The 21,444-nt window shown below is 35.1% G+C and overlaps 1 protein-coding gene across 5 annotated transcripts in view; it reads left to right on the forward strand.

Annotated features, from left to right (window-relative positions):
- The window catches only part of AGTPBP1 (ATP/GTP binding carboxypeptidase 1), a 184,798-nt gene that overhangs the window by 86,106 nt on the left and 77,248 nt on the right, over nt 1-21,444 (forward strand). For 4 of the 5 annotated variants that reach the window (XM_057722059.1, XM_057722062.1, XM_057722061.1 and 1 more), the window contains 4 exons: nt 5,556-5,653; nt 9,303-9,419; nt 10,279-10,392; nt 18,901-19,616. In XM_057722059.1, the coding sequence (XP_057578042.1) occupies nt 5,556-5,653; nt 9,303-9,419; nt 10,279-10,392; nt 18,901-19,616 (1,045 nt within the window). The remainder of the gene's footprint in view (nt 1-5,555; nt 5,654-9,302; nt 9,420-10,278; nt 10,393-18,900; nt 19,617-21,444) is intronic. The other variant, XM_057722060.1, reaches the window with a different exon arrangement.

Consider the following 21,444-nt stretch of genomic DNA (forward strand, 5'->3'; position numbering starts at 1 on the left):
ACTATTGGCCAAAAATTAGTCATATGGCTGTAACTACTGTGAGGATGACTGGAATTTATAACCTCTAGCTAAAACTCAGAGGTTCTGTTACTGAAATGAAAGAGAGGAGAATGAATACTTGTGGGGTGGGAGGAGTTTATAATCTTGGCTATAATAAGTCACATTGGAATTGGAAGTAAAAAAGATGGAGGGGTAGGAGGTCCCAACACTCATCTCCCCTGCAAATACAGCAAATACAATAAATAACCAACTACAAACTAATGAAAGTATCTCAGGGATAGCTCTGGACTTCAATGAAGAAGCATCAGAAACCCTGCAGAGCTCAAAACCTGAGTAAGGTCACATAGAAAAGTACAGGAAGCATTTTATCTCCATCATTCCATCCCCCAGTCCAGTGCAGCTTGGTACCAGGAGGGTTCCCCTCAGTAGAATTTTACCCTGTGGAGAAAAGGAGAGCAGAAGAACCCCAGAGAGCCTAATTGCTATGGATGTTTGTAGCCTTTGTTTCCGAGGTCTCCCAAGTCTTCACCAAAGTTGATTTCAGCTGATGGAGCTGCCCGGAGTCCTGCCTCTTGCATTGGCTCCTTGGGGATGGAGCTGCTGTTGTGGGCTCATGTAGCTGCTGCATCTCCCCCCAGCTAGAGTCACTACAGTGAGCCCCAGAGCTCCAGAGCTCATAATCATCTTCAGGTGAAAGTCTTTCCCTACCCAACCTAGTCCAAAAAGGCTGGAAGAGTTGACTGTATCCTCAAACATGCAGACATCAATGTAAAACCATCAGAAACCTGGAAAAGCAAGGAAACATGACAGTGCTAAAGGAATACTGTAATTTTTCAGTAACTGAACTTAAAGAAATGGAGATCTGTGAGTTATCTGAAAAAGAATTCAAAATAATTAAGGAAGGTCAGATAATTCAAGAGAAGACAAACAATTCAGTGAACTTAGGAACAAAATGAGAAATTCAACAATGAGAAAGAAATCATAAAAAGAACCAAACAAATTCTGGATCTGAAGAATACAATGAATAATGCAATAGAAAACTTCAGTATCAGGCTCAATAAAGCAGAAGAAAGAATCTGTGAACTTGAAGACAGATCTTTTGATACTATGTAGTCAGAGGAGAAGGAAGAAATTAGAAAGAAAAAGAGTGAAGAAAGCCTATGTGAGTAATGGAACACCATTAAGTGAAACAACATCTGTGTGACAGGAGTCTCGGAAGAAGTGAGAGAGAAGGGGACAGAAAACTTATTTAAAGAAATAATGGCTGAAAACTTATTTAAAGAAATAATGGCTGAAAACTTACCAAATCTGGTGACGATATCGCTTCCTAGATACATAAGCTCAGAGATCCCCAAATAGGTTCATGCCTAAGAGATCTTCACCAAGACATTTTCATCAAGCTCTTAAAAATCAGACATAAGGAGGATTTTGAAAGCAACTAGAGAAAAAAAAAACTCATTACCTACGTGGTAGGTAATGATAAGCCTATTAGCAGATTTCTCAGCAGAAGCCTTACAGGCCGGGAGAGGGTGGGATGATATATTCAAATAGCTCGAAGAAAAAGACTCTCAATCAAAACTACTTTATCCATCAAAGTTGTTCTTCAGAAATGAAAGAGAGATAAAGAGTTCAACAGAAAAACAAAAGCTGAATGCCCACTCTCACCATTTTTATTCAACATATAGTACTAGATATGCTAACTATAGCAATTAGGCCAGAAAAAAGAAAGAAAAGACATCCAAATCAGAAAGGAAGAAATGAAATTATCTCTGTTTGCAGATGATATTGTCTTATATGTAGAAAACTGTTAACAGCTCCACTAAAACTGTTAGGACTAATAAATGAACTCAGTAAAGGTACAGGATACAAAATCAATATACAAACCATCAGTTGTATTTCTATGCACTAATAATAAACTATCTGAAAGAGAACTTAAGAAAGCAATCCCATTTACAGTAGCATCAAGAACAATAAAGTACTTATGAATAAGTTTTACCAAGGAGTTGAAATACCTGTATACTGATCAGTAAGACATTGTTGAAGGTTGCTGAAGAAGACACACAAAAAAATTGAAAGATATCCTGTGTTCTTGAATTGGAAGAATTAATATGAAAATGTTCATGCTAACCAAAGTGCTCTTTAGAATCAATGCAGTCCCTATCAAAATTCCAGTGGCATTTCTCACAGAAATATAAAAACTATCTTAAAATATGTGTGGAACCACAGAAGACCCTAAATAGCCAAAGCAGTCTTGAGAAAGAAGGACAAAGCTGGAGGCATCACACTTCCTGATTTCAAGCTATTATGAAGCTATGGTAATCAAAATAGTATAGTACTCAAAGCAGGCACATAGACAAGCGGAACAGAATAGAGAGCCCAGTCATAAACCCAAGCATATTATGGTCAATCTTTTTTTTTTCTTAAATTATCTCATTTATTTGTGTTATGTTCTGATTTATAAACACAGTGCACCAATGTGTGGTCAACCAATTTTTGATAAGGGTGCCAAGAACACACAATGGGGAAAAGACAGTCTCTTTAATAAATCATGTTGGGAAAACTAGGTATCCACATGCAAAAGAATGAAACCGGGCCCCTATCTTACAGTTTTCACAAAAATTGACTTGAAATGGATAAGAGACTTTACATTTAAGACCTGAAACTGAAACACCTAGAAGACAGTTTAGGGGAAAAGATCCTTAACATTGGTCTTAGCAATGATTTCTTGGATAAGATAACAAAAGCACAGGTAACAAACTTAAAAGAAGCAAGTGGGACATCAAACTAAAAATATTCTACACAGCAAAGGAAACAATATATTGAAAAGGCAACCTACAGAATGGGAGAAGATAGTTGCAAACCATATATCTAATGAGTTAATATCAAGCAAATACAAAGAACTCATATAGCTGAACAGTACAAAAGAATATAGTCCAATTAAAAATGAGCAAAGGACTTGAATAGATATTTTCACAAAGAATGATGTACAAATGGCCAGTAGATAATGAAAAGGTACTTTACTTCAGTAATCATCAGGGAAATGCAAACCAAAACCACAAAGAGATATCACCTCACACCTCTTAGAAGACTATTATCAAAAAGACAGGAGACAGCAAATAGCAAGGATTTGGAGAAAACAGAACCCTTATACATTGTTGGTGGGAATGTAACCTGGTACAGCTAATATGGAAAAGGACATGGTTCCTCAAAAATTAAAAATAGAATTACCTTACCAGCAAACCCACTCCTAGGTATATATCCAAAGGAATCAGAATCATTAAGGAGATATCTGCATACCCATGTTCATTCCAGCATTATTTGCAATAGCCAACATTTGTAAACAACCTTAATGTTTTTCCATGAAGAAATGAAGGAAAAGTGATTCATATATATTACATATATGATGTATATTTATATATCATATATATGAATAATATTCAGCCAATAAAACAAAGGAACTCCTACCATTTGTGGGTGAATGGATGAATCTGGTGGGTATTTATGCTAAGTGAAATGTGCAAGACAGAGAAAGACAAATACTGTATGGTATCACTTATATGTGGAATCTTTGAATAATAATAAAAAAAACAGGTTTCATGGAAACAGTAGACTGTTGGATTCCAAGGGCTGGAAGAATGGTAAATGGGGTGATAAGGTCAAAGGGCATACATTTTCAGTTTTAAGAAGATTAAGCCCCGAGAATCTAATGTACAGCATGGTGACTATAGTTGATAATACAGCATTGTGTTCTTGAAAGTTTCTGGGAGTAAATCTTAAGTAAATTCTGAAGTAAATTCTTAAATCTTAAGTAAATTCTCACTACACGTGCATGCACACCCCCCCCCACAGTGTTAACAGTGTTAACCGTGTTAACTGTGTGAGGTGATGGTTGTAGTAATTACTTTCATCTTGATTACCATTTTACCATGATTGACCATTTTACCTTATATCATCACATTTTTATACTTTCAATATATATACAGTTATATTTGTCAGTTATTCCTCAATAGGGTAAAAAAATAAAAACAAAGTCTAGAAAAGTATCCTTTAAAATATTCTCTACTTTGTTTTAATACACTCCTTTGCTTACGTGAGTACCCTCAGAGTACTTCTCCACTCTTCTTTCCCCCACATCCATGGTCCTCATGTCCTTCTGCATTCTATTTCCTGGGTTTTTCTCTTACGCATATTCATTCTTCATCCCCATAACTGCTGTACTGGTCCAGACAGTTATTGTCTTTTCCTCTTTTAATTGGTCCCCCTCCACAAAAATGCTCCCTTTCTCACACCTGCCACAGTGATCTTTTGAAAAATGTAAGTAAAATCACTCTCCTCTTAAAAATCCCCAGTGCTTATCTTCCATCAGGTGAAAATCTAAACCACTTGGCCTATCATACCCTTCATTTTCTCATTCTTATTTGCTTCTCCTTGTACTTTCTTAAGCATACAAGTCAAGTCACGATTAACTTATTATTTTCCAAAGATATCATTTAAATTCTTTTTTTTCGCATTAGCATTTCTTCTTCTTAGAATCCATACTCACAAACTTTTATGTTCACCCAGGAAGTTGCTGTATTTTTCTCCAAGATACTACTTAATTATTTCCTGTTTTGTGATCACTAATAACTTTGGCCCCACACAGTTTGCATTTGTTATTCCATCCCTTGTTTTCCCATAGCATTTTTTAAAAATAAATTTATTTATTTATTTATTTTATTGGCTGTGTTGGGTCTTTTTTGCTGTGCATGGGCTTTCTCTAGTTGTGGTGAGTGGGGGCTACTCTTCCCTGTGGTGCGCAGGCTTCTCATTGCCATGGCTTCTCTTCTTGCAGAGCACGGGCTGTAGGTGTGTGGGCTTCAGTAGTTGCAGCACATGGGCTCAATAGTTGTGGCTCATGGGCTCTAAAGCGCAGACTCAGTAGTTGTGGCGCATGGGCTTAGTTGCTCGGCGGCATGTGGGATCTTCCTGGAGCAGGGATCAAGCCTGTGTCCCCTGAATTGGCAGGTGAATTCTTAACCACTGCGCCACCTAGGAAGCCCCTCCCATAGCATTTTTAAGTATTATAATTATTTTTTGCTCTTTCTCTCTCTTTAACTTCATAAGCTCCCTGAGAGCAAGGACTATATTTACACATCTTTTAAAAAATTCCCAGCACACAACACAGTGCCATGTACATGGCAGTCATTGAGAAAAATAAATGGAAAGTGAATTGTAAATGGATGAAAGGAGTTATTGAAATTTATCATAAATAGGAAACAAGATGTTTCATTCAGGCTGTTGCAGCGTTAAGACATTATTAATTTTTTAGTAGTTGACAACATTAGTAAAACGCAATATTTTTAGAGCGCTTTTCCAAATTTTGAAGTACTTTCACTTCATCTCATAGGTTTTTCAACACCTGGAACAACTTTAGAGACATCTTTTACAAGGAAATTTCATTTACTTTTCTGTTGGTGATTGAAATACCATCGTTATGTGTGTAACTTTCTGCTTTTGGATGTGCATGTTATAGAATGCTTACCTCTGACCTACTTATAGCACATTTTGTATCACAGTGGATGACGTGGTAGATGAAAGTGATGACAATGATGATACTGATTTAGAAGCTGAAAACGAAACTGAAAATGAAGATGACCTGGATCAGAATTTTAAGGTTGGTATAAATTTCTGTCTTTAGTCAACTTTATAACTTGAACACACAGCTGCAGAACAAAGATTAGGTAGATACATAGAGCTAACAGTAGATTAATATTTTTTTCCACATCTTTTTATCATGGAATACTATGGACACTAAGCTGTTCAAAGGAAAATAATGTTGCTTTGAATACCTTAGTCTGAAAAGGGCCTTAAAATAAGTTATTTTCACTCTCTCTGACAAGGAAGATTTTATCTAAACCTTTTTGACTTAGATTTTAAAGTCTAAGGAAATCTAAGTTTGAAGGAAAGTGTTTTGAGACTCTTAGGTGGCAACCTATTTTGCTTTATTAAGTGGTAGAGGGGGCCATTTTAGTATCTGTACAAAAACATCTGCTTAGCTCCTTTATTTATCAAGTGTTTAGCTGTTGCCCCTTTTGTGGGCAGAGGGAGTTCATTTGATTCTTGTCTGCTGGGCCATTTTGTCTTGAAATGCTACATCAGAACTGGGGTACATTGAGTATTTGACGCTTTCTGGAGATAGAATCTGAGATACTGGAAGGAGATTTCTCTCTTGATAGCAGATGTAAAACCAGTTTTATTATCACCAAATGTGATCGCCAAGGCAAGCTTTGGCAAAATTGTCAAGGTAGCCAGTCTAGACAACATGATGGCATACATACTGGCCTCAAGAAGCCAAGAAGAAAAACAGTGCAGGTTCTGGTGTTCAAGGCAAAAACTCAGGGGTAACTGTGTGTTGGTTCTTATGAATGTGATATGGTGAAAGAACTGATAGGATCCAAGTTAGGAGAGTTTACATTCTGTAGGTAAAGTGTTCCTAGATAACAGGAGGTATATTAAAATCAACTGTTTGGAATCTTTGGGAAGTGAGTGTTTAGAGATAGTAAAATTTCCTAGATTAATATTGTTTATAATTTAAAGTTTTGTATTTCTATGGAAACCTTTCTTTTATGTATTTTTTTCATGTCTATTAAAAATATTTTGAGTGTATTTTATTCTTTATGGCTCAGAGACCTTATTAAAAATATCTGTTGTGACCACTACAGATGTAAAGATGGCGATTGGTAGGGAAATAGAACTCAATAGGAATTTATAACAATGATTCTAATTTTTCTGCTTGAAAATTGTTAGTGTATATACATGAATACATATTTAAAATTAAAAAAAAATCATATGAGGATGTTACATATATTATGTATCATGGTCATTTACCCCAAATGTATTAGTGTATATTTCCTGAGAACAGTTATATAGTCATCTCTCAGTGTCCTAAGAGGAATTGGTTTGAGGACCCATCCCAGATACCAAAATCCACAGATGCTCAAGTTCTTTATATAAAATGACATAGTATTTCATGTAACTTATGCACATCCTCCCATATACTTAGTCATTTCTAGATTACCTATAATACCAATGCAATGTAAATACTATGTAAATAGTTGTAAGCACAGTGTAAATGCTGTGTATGTAGTTGGTGTCATGCCACAAATTCATGTTTTACTTTTTTGGAATTTTGGTTTTTTAATATTTTCAATCCATGGTTGGTTGAATCTGAGGAATGGGGACTTGTAGATATGGAGGACTGACTGTGTTCTCTTATATAACCATAATACAGTTACCAACTTAATACATTTATAGTGATATATCATTTTTATCGAATCGACCATCCACATTCCATTTTGTCAGATGATCTAATAATGCCGTTTATAAGATTTTTTTCCTTCTCCAGTATAGGATCTCGCATTTAATTATCTTGTCTCTTAAGTCTCCTTTAATTTAGAACATTTCCACAGATTTCCTTGTCTTTTTTGACATTTACATCTATAAAAAATACAGTTATTGGCAGCATTATTCACTGGGGTATTCAAGATTACTCACATTTTATCTTAACACAGCAGTTATAATAATTAGAAAAAATAATACATTGAATTTATTGAAAACTTCATCCTGGGCTTAGTCCATGTGCTTTACAGGCACACCTTGTTTTATTGCACTTCTCAGCGTGTCAGGAGCTCTTTATGTTTGTTTTTCCCCAAACCAAAACACAAAATTTCTTGCTGTTGACCTCTCAAACTGTGGTTTTTCTTTCCTCACTATGCCTGTTTTACAGATAATTTTTTTTTTAAACAGCTACTTCGTAAAGCTATATTCATAAAATAATATTGAATATTGAGCTACTAGTATGTTTAGAGAAAGGAATACCTTAAAAAATTTTTTTATTATTTTAAAAGTATTATCTATTTTAACAGATCCTAATCAAGAAAATTACATATTTTTGGTTCATCAATACATAATTTAAGGATATATGAAATTATATATTCATGTAATAATAATTACAGAATTATGGTGCAATAATTAATATGATACTCTTTAAATAAAACCAGTCTTTATTATTTATGGCAATGGGGAAAATCTTTTTTATTGGTTAAAGAAATAATAGCTAAATTCCTAAATATGAAATATGAGAAATATATAGTATGTTTTTCTTTTTTAAATTACATGTTAATATGACAGTATGTAAATATAATCAGGTACATGTATATAAACCATTTTAAAGATTGACACATAGTGGAGTGAATTTAAGTCTGAAAATTAAGTACTTTACTCTGATAGTAAGATAAATGTAAAATTGAAAATGAATACCAGTTGAAAATTAATAAGCAGTTTTATTATCTGTCTTTAGCCATCAGTGAAGGTAATGCTGGGTTTGTATTTGTGTAAGGCCAAGTTGTTGAGGGTCTTAGAAAATAGCTTGGATAGTAGGTAACTGACACTTGTCTTTCTTTCCATCATGATGTACATTAGCACTTGGTACAGATACAGATCAGATTGATCCTGGATACATATCCTATTCCTCTGAGGTTATATTTCTTTACATTTACCCTCTTTTTTTCCCAAAGGGACGTGGAAATCATTTCTGGCTGTTGTTCTACTCCTCGGTGTTTTTTTTTTTTTTTTCCTGAAAAACAATGAATGGTGATAATGAGCTTTTCTAAGGGAGCTTTATTGACCGTGGAATATAAGATGTAGTGCCTTATATTGAGTAACAGTGTATTCTTTTGAAATCACTGATTAGTTTTGCATTCTGGCTCCTCTCTTTGCAAGCCGCTTAACCTCTCTGTACCTTAGTTTCCTCTTCAGTTAAATGGAGGTCATGATACTCTCTACTTCATAGTTCTTATGCAGATTAAATTAGATCATCATGAAAATCCTTAGCATAGTGCCTCACATATTTTCATTGCTCGATAAGTTAGTTATTTTGATTACCACCACACCACCATATACTTATGGTTTTCAATTTAGTTTTCTTAAGTTTTACTGCTCTTTAATCTGAGCAAAATGATGGCAGTTAGGGAGATTTGGGGGAGCACACTTTAGTTTTAATCTTGATGTTAGTTTTTCTATCTTAAGGAGCCCAAATATCATGTTATGTTAGAATAATCTTTGATAAAAACATAACACAAAATAACAATAACACAAGCAAGAAATATAAGCAAATTTTAATTTACAGTGAAATTTATTCAACCTTTCTGCAGTGATTATTCTCTAGGTGCGTGTAATTAATAATTTGGAAAACTTTAAATCTGAAATGTATTTTGTAATTTTACGTTTTTCTTAATTGGTGACATACATTTTTATTATTTCAGAATGATGATATTGAAACGGATATTAACAAACTAAAACCCCAGCAAGAACCAGGACGCACAATAGAAGAACTTAAAATGTATGAACATCTTTTCCCTGAGCTTGTTGATGATTTTCAGGTATACAGAAAATTCAGCATCTTAACTCATTTTAAGAAAAAGTTCTTTTTCTCTTAGACCTGTAATCACTGTTTTTCATTTCTAAAAAGTGAAAGTAGTGTTGCTTTTCTGAGTGACATTGGATAGTTATTTCCACATTCTGAGCTACAAATTGCTGTCTGTAAAATGATGCGACTAGGCCATTAAATTTTTGGACTAGCTTTTAAATATTTTATTCATTTTTGTTTATCAGTTTAATCAACATAGTTTTTTATTCATTTTAAAAAATAATCTTTAAATTGGCATTTCAGAATCTTATGTTAAAGCCTTCCTTTTATCAGTTGCTTTCAACTAAGAGGAGATGAGAGCTGAGAAAATAATTAAAAATATAGTCTATGTTTGTTGAATTGTTTTTCCTGATAGTCACCATATAATCATGGAATGTTGGGGAAAGAGGACAAATGGAAGTCTTTAAGTCTAAGTTGCTTCGTAAGGAGAGTGACTTCTTGTTAACATTTCTTACCCTCATTTATTTACTAGAATAAAATATTCAGCTTGGATGGTACAGCAAGTAAAGCTGATTGAATTGATGGCAAGTAGTAGATCTAGTTTCTTACGCTCACTCTGCTGCTCACTTATGGTGGTGGGTTCTTGAGTAAGTCCTTGAAACTGCCCAGAATCTTAAACTATAAAATAAAGGGTTTGAACCAGATAATCTTGGATTTATTTAGCTCTTGCTGCAAACCGCCATCCCCCCAAGTTTCACGTACTTAATTCCTGGTTTCTTAAAGAAAAAGACTTAAATGTGAAGCTATATGTGAGAAATAATCAAGAAATACTTGCTAGCTAATGTTTACATTTCACAGTTCTAATTATTCAGGTTTCTCTTTGGGAACTAATGAGCTTTGGATGCAATAGAAGAAGCAGCAAGTTGCTCCCTCTCCCCCTCCCCCAGTGTCTTGGTACTCCCCATAGATTTGGGGTATGTTGGAAGGTACGTTGAAATCAGGGGTAGTAGAAAGAGGGCAGGAATGACCGGAGAGGGTATTTGTCAAAGAAAAAGAAGGAGGCAGGCAGAGGCACTTGGGAAAGAATACAGGGTGTTTTTCTTTCATGCCACCTACAGGAAGTATCTGGCTGCTCTTTTAACCCTTTTGTGTCCAGCTAAGAACCACTTAAAAATGAAACCCCAGAAATAATAAATCCTGCCATTTCAAAGTAAAAAAAATTTGTGGAAGGGGTTTGGGGAAGGAATTGATTATTCTGTGAAGAAATGACCTATTTTCTTCTCTATTTATTTACATATAAGAATTATATAATGTGAGTAAAAATGGTAGGAGTTTTGATGTGGGAATAGAGAAGAATAGTTTTTTAATAGGTGTTAAGGTCAGGATTTTGATTCTCATTATTTCACAAGCCAGTTCTTTCTTGTAGACTGTGCTGATGAGTACTTGTATGTCTACCTATTAGTTCATCACCCAGAATAGGCTACTCTTGATGGTTTCCTGCTTGGCACCATTGAAGAGCTGGCCAACTTGTCCTTTAGTTTGGCTACTCATAGAACAGACTTCTACTTTTGGCCTGACTTGGTGTGACCAGGGTCAGATGGTAAAGACAGGTGTGTCTGAGTGTTAAGAGCTCGGAAAAGTCTTCCCAAGTGAGTTACCCCTTTTTATTGTGTTTAAGTGAAAAGAAGTTACTCTAAGTATTTCAAGATAGTACATACTTATTAATGTCATGTTTTTAAAGCTTAAAGTAGAATAGTTAGCTCTATTTGTATAGTATATGTTGTAGGAAATAGCACATTTTCTTCTATGTACGTAACTGCAAAATCATTCTAAAGTAATTGTGTTGGCACTCTTTCTCATTTTTCAGTTTCAGAGGAATGCACTGTTCAAATACTTCAGTCTCTAATTTTTAAAGTGTGCGTTGGAACTATGTACAGGCAGCGATATTTAAGTGATGTACGAGGGTGAGTCAAAAATTTCCCTCACTCTGGCTGTAGAATTTACTTTAATTAACTTTTAGAAGAGACAAATACATCATTTTTGACATAATCTCCTTGCTTTTCAATACACTTTGTCCATCAGTCAACAAGCTTTTGTATTCCCTCATTAAAGATATTTTAGGCTGAGCTGCGAGCCATGAATGCACCACAGTCTTCACTTCTTCATCAGAAGTGAATCTTCATCCTCATAGGGCTGCTTTCCAGGGACCAAACAGGTGAAAGTCCAATGGAGCAAGATCAACAGTATAGGGAGGATGCTTTAACACCTCAAAAGGAAAGCTTTTGCAGAGTGTCCACAGTGTGGGCAGAAGTGTGCAGATGTGCACATCCTCAGACCACAAGAAACAAATCACTGCTTGCTGCTCTTCTTTCGTGCAGATCTCAAGTGGGGCATCCATTTTTGCTTCACCGTAGTTACAAATGAACTGATGTAACACATTCACACCTGCACAGCAGTGACTAGGGAGACAGTAGCCTTAAATGGAAAGTGCTGATAAGAGAGTGCAGCCAACAGAAGTTTTAATATACCTGGAATGTGGATAATTTTTGACTCACTCTCATATTTTTGAGGATTAAAAATAATCTAAATAGGAAGTGTTTGAAAGAGTTTTTTTTTTTCAGCTATCATTGTATCAAATACTTACAGATCATGAGATATTAAATGGAAATGAAATTAATTTTGATTATGACTTTTCCACTTGGATTTGCATGTCACTTTCAACATCAACCACTGAAGTTTAAAATTACTTGATGTGCTTGTTTGTATCCTGAACACCACCCACTTTGTTCCAGATATGTTAAAGCTACTATTCAGTGGCCTGAGGGGGGCAAAATGAGTGCATTTGAAGTCAACATAAAGAATTATTAAAGTAATTGTCAACAGACTTTTTTGAGGGGACCTTGTGCATGCTTTTAAAGCCATGATTATTTATTTGTAGTGACAAGTATAGTTTTATTTTCTTTTGTTTCTTGATGGCAGAATATTAAAAGTGTCAAAATCCTACTTTTTCCCAGCTCTTTTTTGTACACCTGTGGTAGCATGATGACATCCGTATGGACTTTTTTTATGTTTGTTTTTTCCCCTGTTTTTAATTTGGTTTTAAATTTTTATTAAAGTTATGCATGGACAGAGTTTAAAGAGCAAATAGTTCTATATATTTTAAACAGGAAAAACTGTAGTCTCCTTCCTATCTGTTGTTTCCTACAATCAATTTTCCGTATGTTTTTGAAGTTAATCCCTGTATTACTAAATTATATGCTTACAGTGCCATGTCTTGATTTTTGCTGCTTTCATTCTTTCTCTCTCTTTATTTTATCATCTTCAGATAGACATCCAGTAATTTTCAGGCTTTCTTCTCTAATAATATTTACATTTTTAGGCTGAAAATTTCCCTCTAATGACTGTTTTAGTTGCATTACACAGGTTTTGAAATTTAGTGCTTTCATTATCTTTGTTTTGAAACTTTATTTCCATCATGACTTTTTTCTTTGATTCATTGGTAATGTCAGAGTTGACTTTTTAATTTCCAATTTTTTATCTTTTTATTGACTTCTAACATATTGTAGTAGGATGAGAGGACATATCCTTTATGGTTATCATCCTCTGAAATTTTTGAGGCTTATTTTATGACTTTGAATATGGTCAACTTTTGTTATTTTTTCTCGCGTCTCTGAAAAGAATTCTGCTGCAGTTAGGCACAGTTGTATATTCGCCTAATAGGACAAGATTGTTAATTGTGTTCAGAAGTTCTTTTCTGTTCTTATGGATTTTTATTCCGATGTTATCAATTACTGAGAAAAGTGTATTAAAGATTTCTCACTATGATTGCGAATATGTTTCTTTCTTTTTGCAGCTCTGTCATTTTTTATTACATATCTTTGGAGGCTTATTATTTATTGTGTATAAGTGTAAATTGATTTCCTTTTGAATTGAACCTTTTATTGAAGTTAGTTTTTATCTCTGAGACTTAAGGCAACAAGTTTTTTAAAATAATATTAATGTAGTTACATAAATTTTAGTTACTTGCCTGGTGTCTTTTAAAATCTTCACCAACTTTTTGGTATTCTTAGATGTTTATCTTTTAAATAGCATATAGTTGGATGTTAAACTCAGGTCTGAGTCTTTGCTATTTAATTGGAGCATTTAGATCACATATAATTATTCATATATTTGGATTTATGAAATCTTATTTTGAATTTTCATTTGTTTCATCTCTGTATCTTTGTGTCTTTTTCTTGCCTTAGTTTGGGTTATTTTTTCTTGTTTCAATTTTTTCACCTTTTTTAAAAACTATACAGTCTTGTTATATTTATTTTATTCAGTTTTCTTGAGTATAATTTATGTACAACAAATTGCATTCATTTAAAGTGTGTTTGACATGTATGCAAAAATTCTAGCTACTCTTGAGAAAATAGTAAATATATGTATTTACTAAATTCTGAAGTTAATTTGGATCTTTCTTTTCTCTTTCTCTTAATTATAAAAGGAAACTTAGGATACTTTAACTATAAACAGCTCCCAAACCTTCAAAACTTACATGCTTTGAATTTGTATTTTAACTCTAGGTTAAAAAAAAAGAAAACAAACGCCTATGATGGTACTGCTTTGTGTTTAGTTTCATTGTTTAAGATTTACCCACATTTTCACTACCTATTTATTTTTTATTTCTTCTTGTTTCTCAGACTTTCTGTCTGGATTGCTTTCCTCCTGCCTGAAATGTTTTATAGTGTCTGTCTGTCTCTTTTTTAGTCCAAAAATGTCTTTATCACGTAATTATTCTCGAAAGTTATTCACTTTTTCCCTCTAGCTGCTTTTTTAAAATCAACTTTACTGAAGCGTAATGTACATGCAATAAATTACAAATATTTAGGTTCAATGAATTTTAACAAATATTATACAATTGTGTAACTACCAACCCTGTCAAGATATAGAATTGTTTCTGTCACACCAGAAATTCTGCCTGGGCTCCTTTTTAGACAATCTCCTCATCTCTTGCCCAGGTTAACTACTGATCTGCTGTCACTCTATGTTAATTTTGCTGGTTTTGAAATTTCTCAAAATTGGGCTCATATAGTATGTACTCTTTTGTGTAAGGCTTCTTTTGCCCTGTGTGGTTTTTTTTTTTTTTTTAATTTTCTTCCTTCCTTCCTTCCTTCCTTCCTTTCTTTCGCTGTGTTGGGTCTTCATTGCTGCACGCGGGCTTTCTCTAGTTGCGGAGAGTGGGGGCTGCTCTTTGTTGCGGTGCGCCAGCTTCTCATTGCAGTGGTTTCTGTTGTGGAGCACCTCTAGGCGCGCGGACTTTAATAGTTGCGGCACATGGGCTCAATAGCTGTGGCTTGCGGGCTCTAGAGCACAGGCTCAGTAGTTGTGGCACACGAGCTTGGTTGCTCCGCGGCATGTGGGATCTTCCCGGACCAGGGCTTGAACTCATGTCAGGTGAATTCTTAACCATTGCGCCACCAGGGAAGCCCTGCTCCATATGTTTTTAAGATTCATCCATGTCTTTGCATTTATCAGTGGTTTTTCTTCTTTATTGCTTAGTAGTATTTCATTGTATGAATATACCATGATTTCTTTATTCATTTACTTCTTGATGAGTATTGGAATGTTGGCAGTTTTGGGCTATCATGAACACAATTGATACTAACATGTGTACAAAGCTTTTTGTGGAAATATACCTTTGTTTGTTTCGGATAAATACCTGCAAGTGAAATTGCTGGGTTGTATGTGTAGTTGACTGTATGTTGTCACTTTATAAGAAATTGTTTCTGGTGATTTTTAAGATAGTTTCTTTAGCTTCAGTGCTCTGCAGTTTCCCAGCAGTATTTACTAAGTGTAGATATTCTTCGTTAAATCTTGTTTGGGATTCATTGTGTTTTGGAATCTGTGATTTGTTTTCTCATAAGATTTGGAAAAATTCTTTATTCTCTTCTTCAGATACTGCCTCTTTCTCTTTCCCTCTCTCTTCTCTTTTGGCATTTCTAATTGAATGTAGATTTTCTAACTCTCTTTCATATCTTTTAACTCATTTTTATGTTTTCCTTCTCTTTGTTTCTCAGTGCAGTGCATTCAGGTAATTTCATCAGAATAGTCTGCCAGTTCCCTAATTCTGTTTTTAGCTCCAGAATTAGAAACATACATTGGGCACTTAAATTTGCTTTTGATTTTTAGAAGATTGAAAAAAATGTTTCATCAGTCTTTAACTTCTTGTTTCTTGTCTTTGAACATATTAAATATAGGCATTTCTTAGTCTTATAGTTTTAGTGTCTGAATTTCTTGCATTTTTTTTTTTTTTACCATGAGCTGCTCATTTTCTTTATAATTTTGTTTGTGGAAATTATGTGTTTTTGTTGTTGTTGCTTTTGACAAGCACTGTAATAGATTACATTCCTTATTCAGGGTTTTGGGACCACCCAGATAATGTGAATTCAGTCTTCAAATTCATGTGATATGATGCAGGCTTTTGGTACCATTTTGTCAGTAGTGCTGTTCTTCACCCTCTTAGTGCTAAGGTTAGAGACAGTTGACTTTCCTTGTTATTATTTGTTTTGTGGTAGGGTATTTCTAGGGCCTCTGTATTGAAGGTTTAGTTTTCTGGGGTTCTATCTTATGAGAGGGGGATCTTCTGTTGGACTCCCCACTGTATGCAAGTTCTGGGTTACTCTCCTGTTCTTTATACTTTTTGAGATGGGAAAACCTAAACCCTAGGTCTCCTGTTTTAGCAAAGGTTTTCCAAGTGAAAGCCAGCTTCATTGTTACAACTTTGGGATCCTGTCTTCACTTAATAATTGGTCTTTATCCTTGCTTTCTTATCACTTGTTGTCATACTTAAAATGTTTTAATATCTTTTTTTTCTTTTTTTTTGGCTGTGGCTTGTGGGATCTCAGTTCCCCAACCAGGGATTGAATGTGGGCCATGGCAGTGAAAGCCCTGAATCCTAACCACTAGACCACCAGGGAACTCCCAAAATATTTTAATATCTTAACCAACAGTTATATATGTTTTTGTGGGGAAGATACCTAGCCCACCAGGTTTCCTACAACAGATTTTTTAATGCAGATTTCTTTGCTTCAGCCCCTTTAATGCAGAGACACTTACCCATTACTTCCTTTGTGCTTCCTTGTCTCCTCGGGTTAGGTATAGTACAGAAGCTGAAAGTGAATTATATTTGAATCCCTGGTTTTTATACAGTGGATGTTTAAGGAATGCATCACAAAGGAAAAGATTCTTAATTTTGACTATATAATGTGTGTGTAGACGTTAAACAAAATTAAAAGATGAATTGCAAATCCAGAAAAATTGTTGCAAAAATGGTTTAAGGGACGTGTGTGTGTGTGTGTGTGTAAATAACTGTGAGAATTTATACTACAAAACAAGAAAAACCCTATATTCTAGGAACAGATATATTACTTATGAAGAATTAAACTAGTTAATAGATGTATGAAAAATTGTTTGCTTTTCTAATAGTCAAAGAAATGCAAATTAAAGTGGCAGTAAGACAATACTTCTTATCTACCACTTTAGAAAGTTCTTAAAAACTATAGTATCTACTGTTGTCAAGGAAGAGAGAAGTTGAAATAGATACTCTCATATACAGTTACTGGGAATAGTATTAATATAAGTATTTTTGGAAAGCATTTGGACAATTTGTATTAAACATTAAAATCGTTTATAGTATCTGGCCCTGTAAAACCATTTCAGTGCTTGGGAAATTATCATAAATAAAAAATTTTATGCCAAAGGATGTTCAATGCACAGTTCTTTATAATAGCAAAATTTTGGAAATGGCTTAAATACACATCGTATTTGTTTAGGTCCTTCCCTATTCTGTAAAGGATTTAATGCCCAACACTAGAATAAAGGTTAAATCCATTGAGGTATTTTTTTTATAAAGTTTTATATAGACCAAAAAAGTCTAAAAGTATAAAAAGAGAAAAGGCTACTTGATCTGTCAGTAGCGTCCTTTTTTTTACTTTTCTTCCAGGACACTTTCCTTTCCTGGTTTTCATCTTTCCAGCCCAGCTTTTTCTTCTCCATCTCCTGTGTTTCATTTTCTTCTCCTCAACCTCTTAAGATTGTAGTATCCCAGGTACAGTCTTTTGTCCTCTTCTCTGTTTCTTTCCACTGATGATTTCCAGTCTCATGGCTTGGAATAATATCTGTACGTGAATGACTCTCAAATTTACGTCTTCTGCATCACCTTTCCTCTGAATTCTCCACACATACATTCAGTTGCCTGCTTTACATACTTGTCTGTATGTGAATAGCTCACACTTAACCTTCCAAAGCTAAACTCCTGATGCTTTTCAGTTTTTCAGGCAGATGCTTTGGTACCATCTGTGACCTCTCTTTGTACCTTCTACCCTATATTTGATCTATCAGGTTATCATGTCTGTTCAGTCTCACAACATATTTAAAATCCAGCCACTTCTTACCAGTTTCGATAGGTTACTGCAGAAAACTCTTAATTGATCTTTCTGCTTCTATTACCCCCGGCTCCTCCCCAGAAAGACAGAACCAAACTAAACAAAAAAGAATTATTTGGCCCCAAATGTCTAAATGCTGTGATTAACAAGCTCTACACCACAGTTTTTTTCTTATCCTCCCACCCCCCTCCCCAAATACATCATATCATGGCACTCTTCTTCTCAAAACCTTCCATTGGCTCCCAGTCTCAGTCAGAGTAAAAACCAAAATTCTTACAATAGCCTGCAAGGCCCTACAGTATCTGGTCTGCTTTACCTCTTGGAATTCATCTTGGTCCTTCAGTTCCAGCCATCCTAACCTCCTTGCTGTTCTCTGACCACACCAGGCCTTCTCCCACTGAGGGGTCTGGGCACCGGCAGCCCTCTCTGTCTTTGCTTATGTCTGCTCAGTGAGCCTTCCCTAATCAATGGCATTAATATTGCCACCCATCTGACCTCCCCCGACACTACCAACCCACGTTACCCCTTTCCTCCTCTTCTTTTGCTGTAACAGTTTACCCTCTAACATTCCATAAAATATATTTATATTTTTGTACTGACAGTCCTCTCCCCTCCTTCTGTAGAACAATATAAGCTGCAAAAGGGAAGAGCTGTTGTCGTTGTTGTTGTTATTTTAACTGATGGGTCTTAAGTGCCTGAAACAGTGCTTGGCACAAAACCAACACTTTAAATGTCTGTTGAGTTAATGAATAGAAATTTAGCTGTTGTGTTTCCTTTAATAGATTTTTGGATGATTTTGATGTCTTTATACTTTTCTAAAATTTCCCATATTTGTAATACATAGGCACTATTTTCATAATAGAAAAAGTAAAATCAGTGTAATGAATTTTGTGCTGGTGAAATGTTTTGTCTTTTATTAGCAAAATTAAAATATACACTGTTTTATCCATCTTTAAAAATTTCATATGCTAGGTTTCTGAATCAGTACGTAAAATGAATATGATCTTAGTTTTGTTAGTGCGTTAATATTTACATATAAAAGATTAAATATATTTTTTATTTTCAAAGGACTATGATTTAATCTCCAAAGAACCAAAGCCTTTTGTATTTGAGGGAAAAGTGCGTGGTCCTATCGTTGTTCCCACGGCAGGAGAGGAAGCATCTGGGAATTCAGGCAATTTAAGAAAAGGAGTTGTAATGAAGGCAGCTGTGGCTCCTAAAGGAGATGAAGATAATAAGAAACCTGCCTGTGCGGATCTGGCAAAAGAAGACATTAAAGATAATGACAGAACATTACAGCAGCAGCTAGGTGATCAAAATAGAACTATTTCATCAGGCCATGGCGTAAACAATGATATTGTGAAGGCCTTGGACCGAATTACATTGCAGAATATTCCTTCTCAAACAGCCCTGGGTTTTACTGCAGGAATGAAGAACGACTGCAGTCTCCCTGTCCCTGTCCTTACATGCACTAAAGCATGTTCCCATGTGGCTACTTGTGGGAATGTTTTGTTTGAGGGACGAACAGTTCAGCTAGGCAAGCTTTGCTGTACCGGAGTCGAAACTGAGGATGATGAAGACACTGAGTCTACTTCATCAGTGGAACAAGCATCAGTTGAAGTCCCTGAGGGACCAACACTCCACGACTCAGATCTTTATATTGAGATTGTGAAAAGTACAAAGTCTGTCCCAGAATATTCAGAGGTGGCTTATCCTGATTATTTTGGTCATATTCCTCCTCCATTCAAAGAGCCTATTTTGGAAAGGCCTTATGGTGTACAAAGGTGAGTTGCAGATTTCCTTTTCCTTATAAACAAGACCATTTTCAAAAGGTGGGGCATAGTGAAAAAAACTGCTTTGGGTATTTAGGAAGAAAATTACTCAGAATTAAAGTTAGTGTCGGCAGAGACCCTTGCCTGCCTGCTCGTATCCCTCACAAGCGTCCTGTATTAATAAATCTACTTGCCTAGCAAAAGAAAAAAAAAGGTAGTGTCATTTTTTTATCCTGCTTTGGAAATTTTGCATTGTTTTGAAATTGTCTATGTGGATTCACTTTCTTTTCTAAGTTCAGTACTTCTTCAAATGAAGCCAGCATAATAAACCTGAACATGGGACAATTTAGAAATTTTCTATTTAGAATGATTCTGAAAATATAAAAATATTATTCAGTAACCTTTAAATAAATGTTATATTAGTAATATATGTTAATTTAGTAATTTGAGTATTATTTGAACTTGATTTAAATATATAATCTAAAGATAGCAATATGGACAGCATTATTTTGTTGTAAAATTTGGAATTGGAAATATACAGTATAAAAATTTGGGATTCATAGAACTGAACTTACTAAATATTGCCAATTAATTTAATTTAATTTAATTTTTTAAGCTCTTTATTGGAATATAATTGCTTTACACTGTTGTGCCAGTTTCTGCTGTACAACAAAGTGAATCAGCTGTATTTATACATAGATCCTCATATTCCCTCCCTCCCATGACTCCTTCCCACCCTCCCTATCCCACCCCTCTAAGTCATCACCCATCATCGAGTTGATCTCCCTGTGTTATGTAGCAGCTTCCCACTAGCTATCTATTTTACATTGGGTAATGTATATATGTCAATGCTACTCTCTCACTTCGTCCCAGCTTCTCCTTCATGCCCCCTGCCCCCGTGTCCTCAAGTCCGTTCTCTACATCTGCATCTTTATTCTTGCCCTGTCACTGGGTTCATCAGTACCATTTTTTTAGATTCCATATATATGCGTTAGCATATGGTATTTGTTTTTCTCATTCTGGCTTACCTCACTCTGTATGACAGACTCTAGGTCCATCCACCTCACTACAATAATTCAATTTCATTCCTTTCTATGGCTGAGTAATATTCCACTGTATATATGTGCCACATCTTCTTTATCCATTCATCTGTCAATGGGCATTTAGGTTGCTTCCATGTCCTGGCTATTGTAAATAGTGCTGCAGTGAACACTGTGATACATGTATCTTTTTGGATTATTGTTTTCTCAAGGTATATGCCCAAGAGTGGGATTGTTGGGTCATATAGTAGTTCTATTTTTAGTTCTTTAAGGAACTTCCATGCTGTTTTCCATAGTGGCTTTACCATTTTACATGCCCACCAACAGTGCAGGAGGGTTCCCCTTTCTCCACACCCTCTCCAGCATTTATTGTTTCTAGATTTTTTGATGATGGCCATTCTGACCAGTGTGAGGTGATACCTCATTGTGGCTTTGAGTTGTATTTCTCCAGTGATTAGTGATGTTGAGCATCTTTTCATGTGTTTATTAGCCATCTGCATGTCTTCTTTGGAGAAATGTCTATTTAGATCTTCTGCCCACTTTTGGATTGGGTTATTTGCTTTTTTGATATTGAGCTGCATGAGCTGCTTGTCTATTTTGGAGATTAATCCTTTGTCAGTTGTTTCGTTGGCAAACGTTTTCTCCCATTCTGAGGGTCGTCTTCTTGTCTTGTTTATGGTTTCTTTCACTGTGCAAAAGCTTTTAAGTTTCATGAGGTCCCATTTGTTTATTTTTGATTTTATTTCCATAATTCTGGGAGGTGGGTCAAAAAGGATCTTGCTTTGATGGATATCATAGAG

The sequence above is a fragment of the Hippopotamus amphibius genome, chromosome 2 (assembly GCF_030028045.1).
Source record: "Hippopotamus amphibius kiboko isolate mHipAmp2 chromosome 2, mHipAmp2.hap2, whole genome shotgun sequence".
In the NCBI taxonomy this organism is placed as follows: Eukaryota; Metazoa; Chordata; class Mammalia; order Artiodactyla; family Hippopotamidae; genus Hippopotamus; species Hippopotamus amphibius.